Here is a 16083-nt window from a genome sequence, read left to right as displayed (position 1 = left end):
ACAGATTTAAAACATTTTGAAGATTGTTCCACAAATAAGGTGCAAGAAAACTAAAAGCTGATGTACCTAACTCAGTAGAGACCAAAAGGAGTTTCCAGAGTGAACCATCCCGGAGACCGGGTGTGGTAAACAGGTTAGGTACAGTGAGACTTTTTGTAAAAATGCTTTATAAAATGAAAACACAGCAACATGACATCAGAGAGCAAACCAACTGACCATATACCAGACATAACTTTCATTCCATCTTTTTCTAAATTTATTTTTAACCTTTATTTAACTAGGCAAGTCAGTTAAGAACAAATTCCTATTTACAATAACGGCCAAACGGGGAACAGTGGGTTAACTGCCTTGTTCAGGGGCAGAACGACATATTTTGACTTTGTCAGCTCAGGGATTTGATCTAGCAACCTTTCGGTTACTGGACAATCAACCGCTCTAACCACTAGGCTACCTGCCGCCCCAAAATGGACAATCAACCATAATCAATGTAATGTTGAATACATTTAGAGTTCCCACTGAAGACATAGAGCATAGATAATTAGTAGAAACTGTTTTATTGCAAACATTTCCAGTTCAACTTGACTGAATGTCCATTACAAGTCAAGTGTGATTGAGATCATATACAGTCCAGGAATATTGTTAGAATCAGGTAACCAGTTCTCAGTGTTGCTGTGTTAGAATCAGGTAACCAGTTAGAATAATGAACCAGGGTCATATTCATTATGGCACAACATAGCAAAACGTTTTTGCGGCGGAATATGAAAATTAACGTTTCTTATTGGACAAGTTCAAGTAGTCCCTCCCGGTTTCAGTCTGTTTTCTCTCTCGATTGGTAACAAATTATTACAACCTAGTCTTCAGGTGTTGCTGCGAGAGGGAATAGGGTGCCCTTTGTGACTCATCCGTATAATAATGCACTGCTTTTGCACTATAGGGCCCTGGACAAAAGTAGTGCACTATATAGGGAATAGGGTGCTATGCAGCCACAATGTTCAGTGCTGCCGTGAGAGCTGCTGTAGAACTCTGTTGAAGCGATGTGTGATCTCACTGGGTCCCAATGATACCATCATCTCTGCTACACTGGGGCCTTGCTGCAGAGACAGAGACAGAAACAGAGACAGAGACAGACAGACAGAGATGGATGGATGAGGAAGAAGAAACATCCTTTTTCAAGAGCTGTGACAATCATGTTGCAATCATTTGACAGGACAGAAATCAAACAACTTCTCTTTTTTTTTTCTTCACACTGTCATTGTGGTGCTTTTTTTTCCGCCGTCACTCTCCGTTCTGCCTCCCTCTCTCCTACCTGTAGTCTGTGGGCCAGTCTCTCTCCTACCTGTAGTCTGTGGGCCAGTCTCTCTCCTACCTGTACTCTGTGGGCCAGTCTCTCTCCTACCTGTACTCTGTGGGCCAGTCTCTCTCCTACCTGTACTCTGTGGGCCAGTCTCTCTCCTACCTGTACTCTGTGGGCCAGTCTCTCTCCTACCTGTACTCTGAGGGCCAGTCTCTCTCCTACCTGTAGTCTGTGGGCCAGTCTCTCTCCTACCTGTACTCTGAGGGCCAGTCTCTCTCCTACCTGTAGTCTGTGGGCCAGTCTCTCTCCTACCTGTAGTCTGTGGGCCAGTCTCTCTCCTACCTGTAGTCTGTGGGCCAGTCTTTCTCCTACCTGTACTCTGAGGGCCAGTCTCTCTCCTACCTGTAGTCTGTGGGCCAGTCTCTCTCCTACCTGTAGTCTGTGGGCCAGTCTCTCTCCAACCTGTAGTCTGTGGGCCAGTCTCTCTCCTACCTGTAGTCTGTGGGCCAGTCTCTCTTCTACCTGTAGTCTGTGGGCCAGTCTCTCTCCTACCTGTAGTCTGTGGGCCAGTCTCTCTCCTACCTGTAGTCTGTGGGCCAGTCTCTCTCCTACCTGTAGTCTGTGGGCCAGTCTCACTCCTACCTGTAGTCTGTGGGCCAGTCTCTCTCCTACCTGTAGTCTGTGGGCCAGTCTCTCTCCTACCTGTAGTCTGTGGGCCAGTCTCTCTCCTACCTGTAGTCTGTGGGCCAGTCTCTCTCCTACCTGTAGTCTGTGGGCCAGTCTCTCTCCTACCTGTAGTCTGAGGGCCAGTCTCTCTCATACCTGTAGTCTGTGGGCCAGTCTCACTCCTACCTGTAGTCTGAGGGCCAGTCTCTCTCCTACCTGTAGTCTGTGGGCCAGTCTCTCTCCTACCTGTAGTCTGAGGGCCAGTCTCTCTCCTACCTGTAGTCCGCTGAGGGCCAGTCTCTCTCCTACCTGTAGTCCGCTGAGGGCCAGTCTCTCTCCTACCTGTAGTCCGCTGAGGGCCAGTCTCTCTCCTACCTGTAGTCCGCTGAGGGCCAGTCTCTCTCCTACCTGTAGTCCGCTGAGGGCCAGTCTCTCTCCTACCTGTAGTCCGCTGAGGGCCAGTCTCTCTCCTACCTGTAGTCCGCTGAGGGCCAGTCTCTCTCCTACCTGTAGTCCGCTGAGGGCCAGTCTCTCTCCTACCTGTAGTCCGCTGAGGGCCAGTCTCTCTCCTACCTGTAGTCCGCTGAGGGCCAGTCTCTCTCCTACCTGTAGTCCGCTGAGGGCCAGTCTCTCTCCTACCTGTAGTCCGCTGAGGGCCAGTCTCTCTCCTACCTGTAGTCCGCTGAGGGCCAGTCTCTCTCCTACCTGTACTCCGCTGAGGGCCAGTCTCTCTCCTACCTGTAGCCCGCTGAGGGCCAGTTTCTCTTCTACCTGTAGTCCGCTGAGGGTCAGTCTCTCTCCTACCTGTAGTCTGAGGGTCAGTCTCTCTCCTACCTGTAGTCTGAGGGCCAGTCACACTCCTACCTGTAGTCTGAGGGCCAGTCTCTCTCCTACCTGTAGTCCGCTGAGGGCCAGTCGTATAATCTTCATAACATCTCTGTATTTAGTGTTGCTGGTTTTCTTAGCCAGAGTCTTCAGTTCTACACTGAGCTGGTCTACTGTCAGTTCCTCACCTCCTTTCAGACCTTCCATCAACCTACACAGAGACAGACATGGGACAGGCCATTAACACCAAGACATGTTAATAGTACACGCTAGTACATTTTGGTTATCATTAAAACATGAAAGACACATAACTGACAGTCATGTCATTTTCAGAAACGCTTTAGTTCATTAAAAAGGACACTGTCAGTTAACTTCTGACAAACAAACTTGACTACATTGAAAGGGAAATAGGAGTAGTTTTAGTTAACAGTTAGTTCTGATAGATACAGTATGAACCAGAGTAGTCCTGTTAGTCTATAGTAGTTATGGTATGAACCAGAGTAGTCCTGTTAGTCTAAAGTAGTTATGGTATGAACCAGAGTAGTCCTGTTAGTCTAAAGTAGTTATGGTATGAACCAGAGTAGTCCTGTTAGTCTAAAGTAGTTATGGTATGAACCAGAGTAGTCCTGTTAGTCTATAGTAGTTATGGTATGACCAGAGTAGTCCTGTTAGTCTATAGTAGTTATGGTATGAACCAGAGTAGTCCTGTTAGTCTATAGTAGTTATGGTATGACCAGAGTAGTCCTGTTAGTCTATAGTAGTTATGGTATGAACCAGAGTAGTCCTGTTAGTCTATAGTAGTTATGGTATGAACCAGAGTAGTCCTGTTAGTCTAAAGTAGTTATGGTATGAACCAGAGTAGTCCTGTTAGTCTATAGTTGTTATGGTATGAACCAGAGTAGTCCTGTTAGTCTATAGTAGTTATGGTATGAACCAGAGTAGTCCTGTTAGTCTATAGTAGTTATGGTATGAACCAGAGTAGTCCTGTTAGTCTATAGTAGTTATGGTATGAACCAGAGTAGTCCTGTTAGTCTAAAGTAGTTATGGTATGAACCAGAGTAGTCCTGTTAGTCTATAGTAGTTATGGTATGAACCAGAGTAGTCCTGTTAGTCTATAGTAGTTATGGTATGAACCAGAGTAGTCCTGTTAGTCTATAGTAGTTATGGTATGACCAGAGTAGTCCTGTTAGTCTATAGTTGTTATGGTATGACCAGAGTAGTCCTGTCAGTCTATAGTAGTTATGGTACATACCGTATGACCAGAGTAGTCCTGTTAGTCTATAGTTGTTATGGTATAAACCAGAGTAGTCCTGTTAGTCTATAGTAGTTATGGTACATACCGTATGACCAGAGTAGTCCTGTTAGTCTATAGTTGTTATGGTATGACCAGAGTAGTCCTGTTAGTCTATAGTAGTTATGGTATGAACCAGAGTAGTCCTGTTAGTCTATAGTAGTTATGGTACATACCGTATGACCAGAGTAGTCCTGTTAGTCTATAGTAGTTATGGTACATACCGTATGACCAGAGTAGTCCTGTTAGTCTATAGTAGTTATGGTACATACCGTATGACCAGAGTAGTCCTGTCAGTCTATAGTAGTTATGGTACATACCGTATGACCAGAGTAGTCCTGTTAGTCTATAGTAGTTATGGTACATACCGTATGACCAGAGTAGTCCTGTTAGTCTATAGTAGTTATGGTACATACCGTATGACCAGAGTAGCGATGTGTTGTGTCTCTGAGCTGAGTGCTGCCATCTGTTGGTCAGAGAAAGAAGGTCGAACCCAAAGGTAGGAATACTCTGAGGACACCAGGTCAGACACAGAGGAGATATGACCCTGAGAGAGAGAAAAGGAGAGAGAAAGAATTAGACAGAGAAGGAGTGTGGAACCCACAGGTAGGAATACTCTGGAGCTACCAGCTCAGACAGAGTGGAGATATGTGAGTGAGTGAGACGGAAAGAGAGAGAGAGACAGAAAGAGAGAGAGATGGTGACCTCCAGACAGACAGGCTCCACATTCTGCACTGGGCTGTGATATTCTCAAACTGGGAATGTCGGAACGCCAGAGGGATGAAGTGATGGTTTTTCAGCTGGTGTGAAGACCGACACAACAGCTGATGCCCTGTTACCTTGGTTACGTCCATAGTTACCTTGGACCAGGTGTAGAACCTGTGTGATGAGGTCATAGTTACCTTGCGCAGGTGTAGAACCCGTGTGATGAGGTCATAGTTACCGTGCGCAGGTGTAGAACCTGTGTGATGAGGTCATAGTTACCTTGCGCAGGTGTAGAACGTGTGTGATGAGGTCATAGTTACCTTGCGCAGGTGTAGAACCCGTGTGATGAGGTCATAGTTACCGTGCGCAGGTGTAGAACCCGTGTGATGAGGTCATAGTTACCGTGCGCAGGTGTAGAACGTGTGTGATGAGGTCATAGTTACCTTGCGCAGGTGTAGAACCCCTGTGATGAGGTCATAGTCACCTTGCGCAGGTGTAGAACCCCTGTGATGAGGTCATAGTTACCGTGCGCAGGTGTAGAACCCGTGTGATGAGGTCATAGTTACCGTGCGCAGGTGTAGAACGTGTGTGATGAGGTCATAGTTACCTTGCGCAGGTGTAGAACCCCTGTGATGAGGTCATAGTCACCTTGCGCAGGTGTAGAACCCCTGTGATGAGGTCATAGTTACCTTGTGTAGGTGTAGAACCCATGTGATGAGGTCATAGTTACCTTGCGCAGGTGTAGAACCCGTGTGATGTAATCTGGTTGCAGAACATCCTGATCCTGGACCTGTGTTCCGTACACTTCCTGGATCCGCCCCTGCAGATCCCTCACCAGCCAATCACGTTGCACCGCGTCATCGATACGCTGCTGCAGGTGGATCCTGGGAGAACACAGAGTGGATTACTGAGATTACTAAGGACTGGTCTAGAGTGAGTTGGGTTGTTAAGATAAGGGTGGTAGGAGAAGAATTGAGAAAGCTGCTCCTAGACCATTATGTGCTAGAACCGGAGGTGGGCGATGCCGCTCAGTAGTCTGGGGCCTGATTGGTGTCACACCTTTTCTCCATCTGATTAATCAAACTGCATTCTAAACTGAAGATCATGATTAGGTGATTATTGGAGTCATTTATCATGACTGAATGGGGCAGGTCAGCAGACATAATATATAGGCAGAAATACACAGTGCAACAGCACCACCTGGGTAACAGTCTCTTAGTTAACATTCCACACCATGTGCCAAAGAGACCGGACGTTCTGCCATCTTCAAATCTGAACATTCTATCATTAATGAGCTTTAGGAGAACTGAGGAGTTGATCCTGATTCGATGACCCCTCACAGCTATCCTCCAATCACAACGATTATACAACTATTGGAACTATCACTGTTTTCTCTCCACTGAAAGTGTTGCTATCCGGTTGCTAAGCAACCATTTTGTTTGGTTCAACCAGATAAAACCAGTGTGTTGACAACGTGAAAAGTTGCTAGTCATGGAAAATATTAGTGTTATTTCGAACAACCAACGAGCAACTCTGCCGTAAACCAGCTGCATATTGAACGTTGAGATTACCAGAGGCCAGTCTCTATGGCAATGACAAGGAGTGGAATGTTAGCTAAAGAGACTGGTACTCAGACTACACTACCTGGTGGCTGAGTTAAGAACCACAGAGCAACAGGGACAAACCTACTATGGCTTCTACCCTTGAACTATACTCAACCTTGAGATTAGCAGCCAGCCTAAAGAACTTGTGGAGGGAGGGAGAGAGAGATGGATACATAGAGACAGACAGACAGGTAGTGTACTTGTGGAGGGAGGGAGAGATGGATACATAGAGACAGACAGACAGGTAGAGTACTTGTGGAGGAAGGGAGAGATGGATACATAGAGACAGACAGGTAGTGCACTTGTGGAGGGAGGGAGAGATGGATACATAGAGAGAGACAGACAGGTAGAGTACTTGTGGAGGAAGGGAGAGATGGATACATAGAGACAGACAGGTAGTGTACTTGTGGAGGGAGGGAGAGATGGATACATAGAGACAGACAGGTAGTGTACTTGTTAAACTCAGCCAGTTTGTCCAGGTCCAGCAGAGCAGAGTGGGTGGTGATCTTAGACGGGTTAAACTCAGCGATCAGTTCCTCCATCTTACGACCCACACGGTTACCTGCAGGATGACAGGGGAAATGCATTTAGTCTACGTCTCAAATGGCACCCTACCACTATTTCTGACCCCTATTCCCTTTATAGTGCACTACTTCTGACTCCTATTCCCTTTATAGTGCACTACTTCTGACTCCTATTCCCTTTAATAGTGCACTATTTCTGACTCCTATTCCCTGTATAGTGCACTACTTCTGACTCCTATTCCCTTTAATAGTGCACTATTTCTGACTCCTATTCCCTGTATAGTGCACTACTTCTGACTCCTATTCCCTGTATAGTGCACTACTTCTCGGTATAAAGATATCCCCCTGCCTCTGTCTCTCTCCCTCTCTTACTGTTAAAGCCAGATCCACAGTGTGTGGTGATATCCAGTAGTGCTTCAGGTAGGGCTCCACTCCTCTGGAAACTCTGTATGTAGATATCTCCTTGTCTCTTGGAGAGCTTACTGCCATCTCTGTTGAGGAGGAGAGGAAGGTGTCCGAACACCGGGGGCTTCCAGCCCAGAGCCCTGGAATAACAATAACATAACATAACCAGGGGCTTCCAGCCCAGAGCCCTGGAATAACAATAACATAACCAGGGGCTTCCAGCCCAGAGCCCTGGAATAACAATAACATAACATAACCAGGGGCTTCCAGCCCAGAGCCCTGGAATAACAATAACATAACATAACCAGGGGCTTCCAGCCCAGAGCCCTGGAATAACAATAACATAACATAACCAGGGGCTTCCAGCCCACAGCCCTGGAATAACAACAACATAACATAACAAGGGGCTTCCAGCCCAGAGCCCTGGAATAACATAACCACCGGGGCTTCCAGCCCAGAGCCCTGGAACTAACATAACATAACCAGGGGCTTCCAGCCTAGAGCCCTGGAATAACAACCTAACATAACCAGGGGCTTCCGGCCCAGAGCCCTGGAATAACAATAACATAACCAGGGGCTTCCAGCCCAGAGCCCTGGAATAACAATAACATAACATAACCAGGGCTTCCAGCCCAGAGCCCTGGAATAACAATAAATAACATAACCAGGGCTTCCAGCCCAGAGCCCTGGAATAACAATAACATAACATAACCAGGGCTTCCAGCCCACAGCCCTGGAATAACAATAAAATAACATAACCAGGGCTTCCAGCCCAGAGCCCTGGAATAACAATAACATAACATAACCAGGGCTTCCAGCCCACAGCCCTGGAATAACAATAAAATAACATAACCAGGGCTTCCAGCCCAGAGCCCTGGAATAACAATAAAATAACATAACCAGGGGCTTCCAGCCCAGAGCCCTGGAATAACAATAACATAACCAGGGGCTTCCGGCCCAGAGCCCTGGAATAACAATAACATAACCAGGGGCTTCCGGCCCAGAGCCCTGGAATAACAATAACATAACCAGGGGCTTCCGGCCCAGAGCCCTGGAATAACAATAATATAACATAACCGGGGGCTTCCGGCCCAGAGCCCTGGAATAACAATAACATAACCAGGGGCTTCCAGCCCAGAGCCCTGGAATAACAATAACATAACATAACCAGGGCTTCCAGCCCACAGCCCTGGAATAACAATAAAATAACATAACCAGGGCTTCCAGCCCAGAGCCCTGGAATAACAATAACATAACATAACCAGGGCTTCCAGCCCACAGCCCTGGAATAACAATAAAATAACATAACCAGGGCTTCCAGCCCACAGCCCTGGAATAACAATAAAATAACATAACCAGGGCTTCCAGCCCAGAGCCCTGGAATAACAATAAAATAACATAACCAGGGCTTCCAGCCCAGAGCCCTGGAATAACAATAACATAACATAACCAGGGCTTCCAGCCCACAGCCCTGGAATAACAATAAAATAACATAACCAGGGCTTCCAGCCCAGAGCCCTGGAATAACAATAACATAACCAGGGGCTTCCAGCCCAGAGCCCTGGAATAACAATAACATGACCAGGGGCTTCTGGCCCAGAGCCCTGGAATAACAATAACATAACCAGGGGCTTCCAGCCCATAACCCTGAAATAACAATAATATAACCAGGGTCTTCCAGCCCATAAACCTGAAATAACAATAACATAACACAAAGCAACCTACCGTTTTGTACATTGCTTTTAGTACATTGCTTCTGGTATTGTCATGCTCATAATTGCTATGTTATTCTATTTTGCTCTGTATGTGTCCTTGGGTATCTTGAAAGGAGTGAATAAAATGTATTATTATTATTATTACGAATATTATTATTCTACAATTTTGTATGGGTGTGCTTAGTGGGAATCACACCGGTGTGTGTGTACCTGTACAGCAGCAGGTGTTTGGAGGTAGAGATGAGCCACTCTGATCCTCTCAGGACGTGGCTGACCTTCATCAAGTGGTCGTCTACTACGTTAGCCAGGTGATAGGTGGGGAAACCATCTGCTTTCATCACTACAGGGTCTCCTTCAACCTACAGCAGGGGCACAAAGTACTGACTTTTTCCACATTTTGTTGTTACAGCCTGAATTTAAAATTAAATTGATATTTTTTTGTCACTGGTCTACACACAATACCCCATAATGTCAAAGTTGGACTTATGTTTTTCGATTTTTTTTTACAAAAAATAAATAAATGAGAAGCTGAAATGTCTTCAGTCAAAAAGTATTCAACCCCTTTGTTATGGAAAGCCTAAATAAGTTCAGGAGTAAAACTTAACAAGTCACATATTAAGTTGCATGGACTCACTCTGTGTACAATAATAGTGTTTAACATGATTTTTGAATGACTACCTCATCGCTGTACCCCACACATACAATTACCTGTATTTTAGTGAATTTCAAAACACAGATTCAACCACAAAGACCAGGGAGGTTATCCAATGCCTTGCAAAGAAGGGCACCTATTGGTAGATGGGTATTTTTTTTAATGAAAAGCAGACATTGAATATCCCTTTGAGGAGAGGAATGGGTAGATATACATGTTATCTATCCATCTACTACATTTGCCAGGTGGGGAACCCGTCAGATTAATACGAGTCTCCTTCAACCTGGGATGGGAGGTGGAGTTTCAATTATATGTGTTTTGAAATAAGAAAAGCACTTGCAAATCTGAGGTTACTTGTTGCAGGGGCGTCGGAATAAATCAATAGAAATTGCACACTGCTTGCAGGTACAGCTTGTGTTTATTTATGTATCAGCCGATTTACCTGGGCCACCTCATGACGATTCCATCCGAAGACCAGGTCGTTAAAGGGTTCTACTCCAGACTCCAGTCTGAACCTGATCACATGGGGGACCTTCTGATCCAGCTTCTCCTCTACCTGATCTGGGCGGAGGTGTCTGCACCTGTTGTCATACCTGCAGTAGAGGAATGCTCAGTTATATGTGTGAATGAGTGTGTGTGTGTGTGTATTTGAACATGTCCATGCATGTGTATGTTGGGCTCCCGAGGAGGTGCAGCGGTCTAAGGCGCTGCATCTCAGTGCTAGAGGCGTCACTACAGACCGTGGTTCGATTCCAGGCTGTATCACAACCGGCCCGTGATTGGGAGTGCCATAGGGCGGGGTGCACAATTGGCCCAGCGTCGTCCGAGTTAGGGTTTGGCCCGGGGTAGGCCGTCGTTGTAAATAAGAATTTGTTAACTAACTTGCCTAGTTAAATAAAATAAATATAAGTTAAATAAAATAAATAAAAGTATTTGTGTGTGTGTGTGTGTGTGTGTGTGTGTGTGTGTGTGTGTGTGTGTGTGTGTGTGTGTGTGTGTGTGTGTGTGTGTGTGTGTGTTTAGCCAACTCACCGCGGTGTCTGTCCGCTGCGTAGGGCCTCTCTCTTCAGTAATTCTAGTCTCTGCTGGCTGCAGAAGCAGTGGTAGGCCTTCCCTGTCTGGACCAGGGAGTCAGCAGCCTGGCTGTACAGGGACAGCCTCTGGGACTGGAGGTAGGGACCGTACTGGCCTCCTCCACGGGGACTCTCGTCTGGGGGGATACCTGGGGAGGGTAGGATGGAGATGGATTAGCCCCCATTATTACATGGGCAACTGCAATATTAACCAGTCCACAGCATGTTCTAGAATGTAAACAATGCTGTGAAACTGAATGTCTACAATCTGAATTAGATTCCAAATACTTGGAATGTATTGGAACGCTCACGGGTGCTAACGTCCGTTGTAAAAGTTGGCCAAACTCCTTAATATCTACTTTATGTCTCTGCTCCTACCAGCCCACCCCAGCATGAACTCTATGGACTCAGCAGCTCCCGGCACCAGTCTGCTCTGGTCTGTGTGTAGGTCTGTGTGTAGGTCTGTGTGTAGGTGTATATATGTGTGTTGTTAAATCTGTCCTACCAGCCCACTCCAACATATCCTCTATAGACTCTGCAGCTCCCGGCACCAGTCTGCTCTGGTCTGTATCTTCCATACGTAAGATGAAGCTCCCTCCATACTTCTTAGCATAGATATAGTTGTAGAGAGCTGTACGCAGCCCCCCCAGGTGCAGGAAACCTAGAGAGATACGGGTCAGTATAGTTAGTTAGTCTACATGGTGTACGCAGCCCCCCCAGGTGCAGGAAACCTAGAGAGATACGGGTCAGTATAGTTAGTTAGTCTACATGCTGTACGCAGCCCCCCCAGGTGCAGGAAACCTAGAGAGATACGGGTCAGTATAGTTAGTTAGTCTACATGGTGTACGCAGCCCCCCCATGGTATTACTTCTACTGTACTGCACTACACAAACAGACAGACAGACATAGGGGTCAATTATAGCTAGTTTGTTGTACAGTAAAGCACAGAGAGCTGGAATCCCAAATGGCACCGTAGTTCCTACAAAAGGAAGTAAGCCTTGTCAGAGCCAAATGGCCACTACGGCCGTTACAGTGTGGCATCACTGTAACAGTACAGCTAGCCCCTGGAAGGACGTTGTTAGGTAATGTGGCATCACTGTAACAGTCCACCTAGGTGGCATCACTACTACTGTAACAGTACAGCTAGGTGGCATCACTACTACTGTAACAGTACAGCTAGCCCCTGGAAGGACGTTGTTAGGTAATGTGGCATCACTGTAACAGTCCACCTAGGTGGCATCACTACTACTGTAACAGTACAGCTAGGTGGCATCACTACTACTGTAACAGTACAGCTAGCCCCTGGAAGGACGTTGTTAGGTAATGTGGCATCACTGTAACAGTCCACCTAGGTGGCATCACTACTACTGTAACAGTACAGCTAGGTGGCATCACTACTACTGTAACAGTACAGCTAGGTGGCATCACTACTACTGTAACAGTCCAGCTAGGTGGCATCACTACTACTGTAACAGTACAGCTAGGTGGCATCACTACTACTGTAACAGTACAGCTAGGTGGCATCACTACTACTGTAACAGTACAGCTAGCCCCTGGAAGGACGTTGTTAGGTAATGTGGCATCACTGTAACAGTACAGCTAGGTGGCATCACTACTACTGTAACAGTCCAGCTAGGTGGCATCACTACTACTGTAACAGTACAGCTAGGTGGCATCACTACTACTGTAACAGTCCAGCTAGGTGGCATCACTACTACTGTAACAGTACAGCTAGGTGGCATCACTACTACTGTAACAGTCCAGCTAGGTGGCATCACTACTACTGTAACAGTACAGCTAGGTGGCATCACTACTACTGTAACAGTACAGCTAGGTGGCATCACTACTACTGTAACAGTACAGCTAGCCCCTGGAAGGACGTTGTTAGGTTATGTGGCATCACTGTAACAGTCCACCTAGGTGGCATCACTACTACTGTAACAGTACAGCTAGGTGGCATCACTACTACTGTAACAGTACAGCTAGGTGGCATCACTACTACTGTAACAGTACAGCTAGGGGTGGCATCACTACTACTGTAACAGTACAGCTAGCCCCTGGAAGGACGTTGTTAGGTTATGTGGCATCACTGTAACAGTCCACCTAGGTGGCATCACTACTACTGTAACAGTCCACCTAGGTGGCATCACTACTACTGTAACAGTACAGCTAGGTGGCATCACTACTACTGTAACAGTACAGCTAGCCCCTGGAAGGACGTTGTTAGGTTATGTGGCATCACTGTAACAGTACAGCTAGGTGGCATCATTACGTTGTTAGGTTATGTGGCATCACTGTAACAGTACAGCTAGGTGGCATCATTATGTTGTTAGGTTATGTGGCATCACTGTAACAGTACAGCCAGGTGGCATCATTACGTTGTTAGGTTATGTGGCATCACTGTAACAGTACAGCTAGGTGGCATCACTACGTTGTTAGGTTATGTGGCATCACTGTAACAGTCGTGTTATAGCATGTACAGGTTATAGTGTGCGTCCCTAATTCAAATGGCATCCTATTCCCTGTAGTGTGCTCCTTTTAGCCACGGCTCAAAACCAACCACCAAGCCAAGGGTTGTAGAGCTATATGCACTGTGCAGGCTTTAACCCAGCACAAACACACCTGATTATTCATCCGATTGTTTAGATATTAACAGCCTGTCGTGGGTTCAAATCCCCCCCCCCCCCCCGCATTATTTTACCTGTTGGACTCGGAGCGAACCTCACTCTCACTTCACCATGTTCATGATGGTGACAAACCTCGTCACATTCAGATGAAAAGCATCTCTTCTGCGAGCTATTCAACCTAATGTATTTTTGCTTTCCGCCGTGTCCACCACTGCGGTTGAAAGTCAATGGCAACGCGTTCTTCAACAACACTGGGGTATCGACTTTATGGATGTTCCTTCCTGTACTGTACTGGCAACACCGCTTACACGTTTTTATTGGAAGGCATCTGGATGGTGTGCTGAAATGTATAAACAATGACAGAAGCATGATAATAATTAGCTAACTAGCGAAGTTACAAAACAAAGGTATCCATGTGTTCCACTCGCTACAGACAGCTAGCTAGCTAATGGACGCGGAAACGTTAGCACCACAAGGAGGGGAAAACCGGCATCTTGACATTGCGCTTACAAATTCATTCTACCGATGTTTGCTGTTTAGGATCGATTTGCGTTGTTGATTTAATAGTTTTTTAAGTTGACCGTCAACCGTAACCGGCTCTTTACACATGTAATCACATGACGTCATCACACCACTTCCTGGTTTGCTCTGTTCAAAATAAAAGTCCGCTCACCGATAAAGCCGCAGTGTGAAAACCTAAGTGATGGGACTATTGATACCCAGAACACAAAGTGTGGTCGAATCCGAACGAAGATATATTATTTAGAAAATCTTTTATGACGCCACACTTTCTGCACATTGTTGTTTAAACATTTCGCTTTATTGACTATAGTATAAGCTTCTGTCTTAACCTTAGATAGGTTAACCATCTTAGATAATGGCCTCGATTCAGTTTTTGACAGCAAAAAAGGGAAACATGATGGAAAGTGCGAACCTGCAATGGTAACTGATTGGTGTTGCCTCCGAAGACTCGCGACTAACCTCTGCGTTGTGGAGATTTGATGAATAGTGTGGAAAAAAACGTACATAAACATCAAACATTGCTTTTCATTGATGACCAGCAGATGTCACTAATGTGGATTGTGTTAAAGCTCAGCTTAATGAACAATCTTAAGGCACAATTTGGTGAAAGCCCCGATCGCTTCAGAAAGCCTCGGTTTCCCATCACTAGAAAATCTTACCCTGAGAGATTCGCTGTGGGTGTGAAAAATAATAATTGTAACATAGTTGATTGACGACTGTTGTAACAGGCTGGAGGAGCCCTTATTAGAGTAACTAAGGAACAGGCTGGAGGAGCTCTTATTAGAGTAACTAAGGAACAGGCTGGAGGAGCCCTTATTAATGTAACTAAGGAACAGGCTGGAGGAGCCCTTATTAGAGTAACTAAGGAACAGGCTGGAGGAGCCCTTATTAGTGTAACTAAGGAACAGGCTGGAGGGGCCCTTATTAGTGTAACTAAGGAACAGGCTGGAGGAGCTCTTATTAGAGTAACTAAGGAACAGGCTGGAGGATCCCTTATTAGTGTAACTAAGGAACAGGCTGGAGGAGCCCTTATTAGAGTAACTAAGGAACAGGCTGGAGGAGCCCTTATTAGAGTAACTAAGGAACAGGCTGGAGGAGCTCTTATTAGTGTAACTAAGGAACAGGCTGGAGGAGCCCTTATTAGTGTAACTAAGGAACAGGCTGGAGGAGCCCTTATTAGTGTAACTAAGGAACAGGCTGGAGGAGCCCTTATTAGAGTAACTAAGGAACAGGCTTATTAGAGTAACTAAGGTAATCATGTGCTTTTCTATTGGTCTGTTTGAATAAAAAAAATGTGTGTGCTCTGATTGGTTGCATGTATGACGCCGCACCTCCACCGGTTTCCTAGAAAATGGTGGTACATTCACTCATCTGTAGCATTCCTTTCCAGGGGACAGAGGGAAAACCATGCAGGGACAGTGCTGCTGTCTCCAATGGGTGTCTATTCAGTATTCACCTTGCCAGAAGACACCGGCCCTACCTTTACGCTCGTTGAAGAACATATCAAGACTGTTTCAAGGACAGCTTTTTTCCATCTACGTAACATTGCAAAAATCAGAAACTTTCTGTCCAAAAATGACGCAGAAAAATTAATCCATGCTTTTGTTACTTCTAGGCTGGACTACTGCAATGCTCTACTTTCCGGCTACCCGGATAAAGCACTAAATAAACTTCAGTTAGTGCTAAATACGGCTGCTAGAATCCTGACTAGAACCAAAAAATTTGATCATATTACTCCAGTGCTAGCCTCCCTACACTGGCTTCCTGTTAAGGCAAGGGCTGATTTCAAGGTTTTACTGCTAACCTACAAAGCATTATATGGGCTTGCTCCTACCTATCTTTCCGATTTGGTCCTGCCGTACATACCTACACGTACGCTACGGTCACAAGACGCAGGCCTCCTAATTGTCCCTAGAATTTCTAAGCAAACGGCTGGAGGTAGGGCTTTCTCCTATAGAGCTCCATTTTTATGGAATGGTCTGCCTACCAATGTGAGAGACGCAGACTCAGTCTCAACCTTTAAGTCTTTACTGAAGACTTATCTCTTCAGTAGGTCCTATGATTAAGTATAGTCTGGCCCAGGAGTGTGAAGGTGAACGGAAAGGCTGGAGCAACGAACCGCCCTTGCTGTCTCTGCCTTGCCGGTTCCCCTCTTTCCACTGGGATTCTCTGCCTCTAAC

The 16083-nt window shown here is 46.0% G+C and overlaps 1 protein-coding gene across 2 annotated transcripts; it reads right to left on the bottom strand.

Annotated features, from left to right (window-relative positions):
* Positions 1 to 535: 535 nt before the first annotated feature.
* On the bottom strand, positions 536 to 14036 carry LOC106585204 (nondiscriminating glutamyl-tRNA synthetase EARS2, mitochondrial). Of its 2 annotated transcripts, none has more exons than XM_082967541.1 (11): positions 13456 to 14036; positions 11260 to 11415; positions 10714 to 10903; positions 10124 to 10274; positions 9240 to 9388; positions 7282 to 7454; positions 6839 to 6947; positions 5512 to 5665; positions 4493 to 4623; positions 2855 to 2996; positions 536 to 1091 (listed from the first exon to the last, which is right to left on the bottom strand). In XM_082967541.1, exons 1-11 carry the CDS (start codon positions 13748 to 13750, stop codon positions 993 to 995), a joined length of 1749 nt encoding a protein of 582 aa, XP_082823667.1. In that variant the 5' UTR covers positions 13751 to 14036; the 3' UTR covers positions 536 to 992. The 2 variants fall into 2 exon arrangements, with proteins under 2 accessions (XP_082823667.1, XP_082823675.1); XM_082967549.1 differs by having other exon boundaries at positions 2974 to 2996.
* Positions 14037 to 16083: the final 2047 nt, after the last annotated feature.

Source organism: Salmo salar, chromosome 02 (assembly GCF_965601325.2).
Source record: "Salmo salar chromosome 02, fSalSal1, whole genome shotgun sequence".
Classification (NCBI taxonomy): Eukaryota; Metazoa; Chordata; class Actinopteri; order Salmoniformes; family Salmonidae; genus Salmo; species Salmo salar.
The sequence above is the reverse complement of the archived record's forward strand: the minus strand, read 5'-3'. Positions and strand labels throughout refer to the sequence as shown.

Bases quoted from the DNA above. Each gene is read 5' to 3' on its own strand.
- LOC106585204 (XM_082967541.1), bottom strand. From the start codon at position 13,750: ATGCTTCTGTCATTGTTTATACATTTCAGCACACCATCCAGATGCCTT. The intron at 10,275-10,713 runs GTGAGTTGGCTA...CCTCTACTGCAG, and splicing joins CGCAGCGGACAGACACCGCG to GTATGACAACAGGTGCAGAC. The intron at 1,092-2,854 runs GTAGGAGAGAGA...CTGTCTCTGCAG, and splicing joins TGGCCCTCAGCGGACTACAG to CAAGGCCCCAGTGTAGCAGA.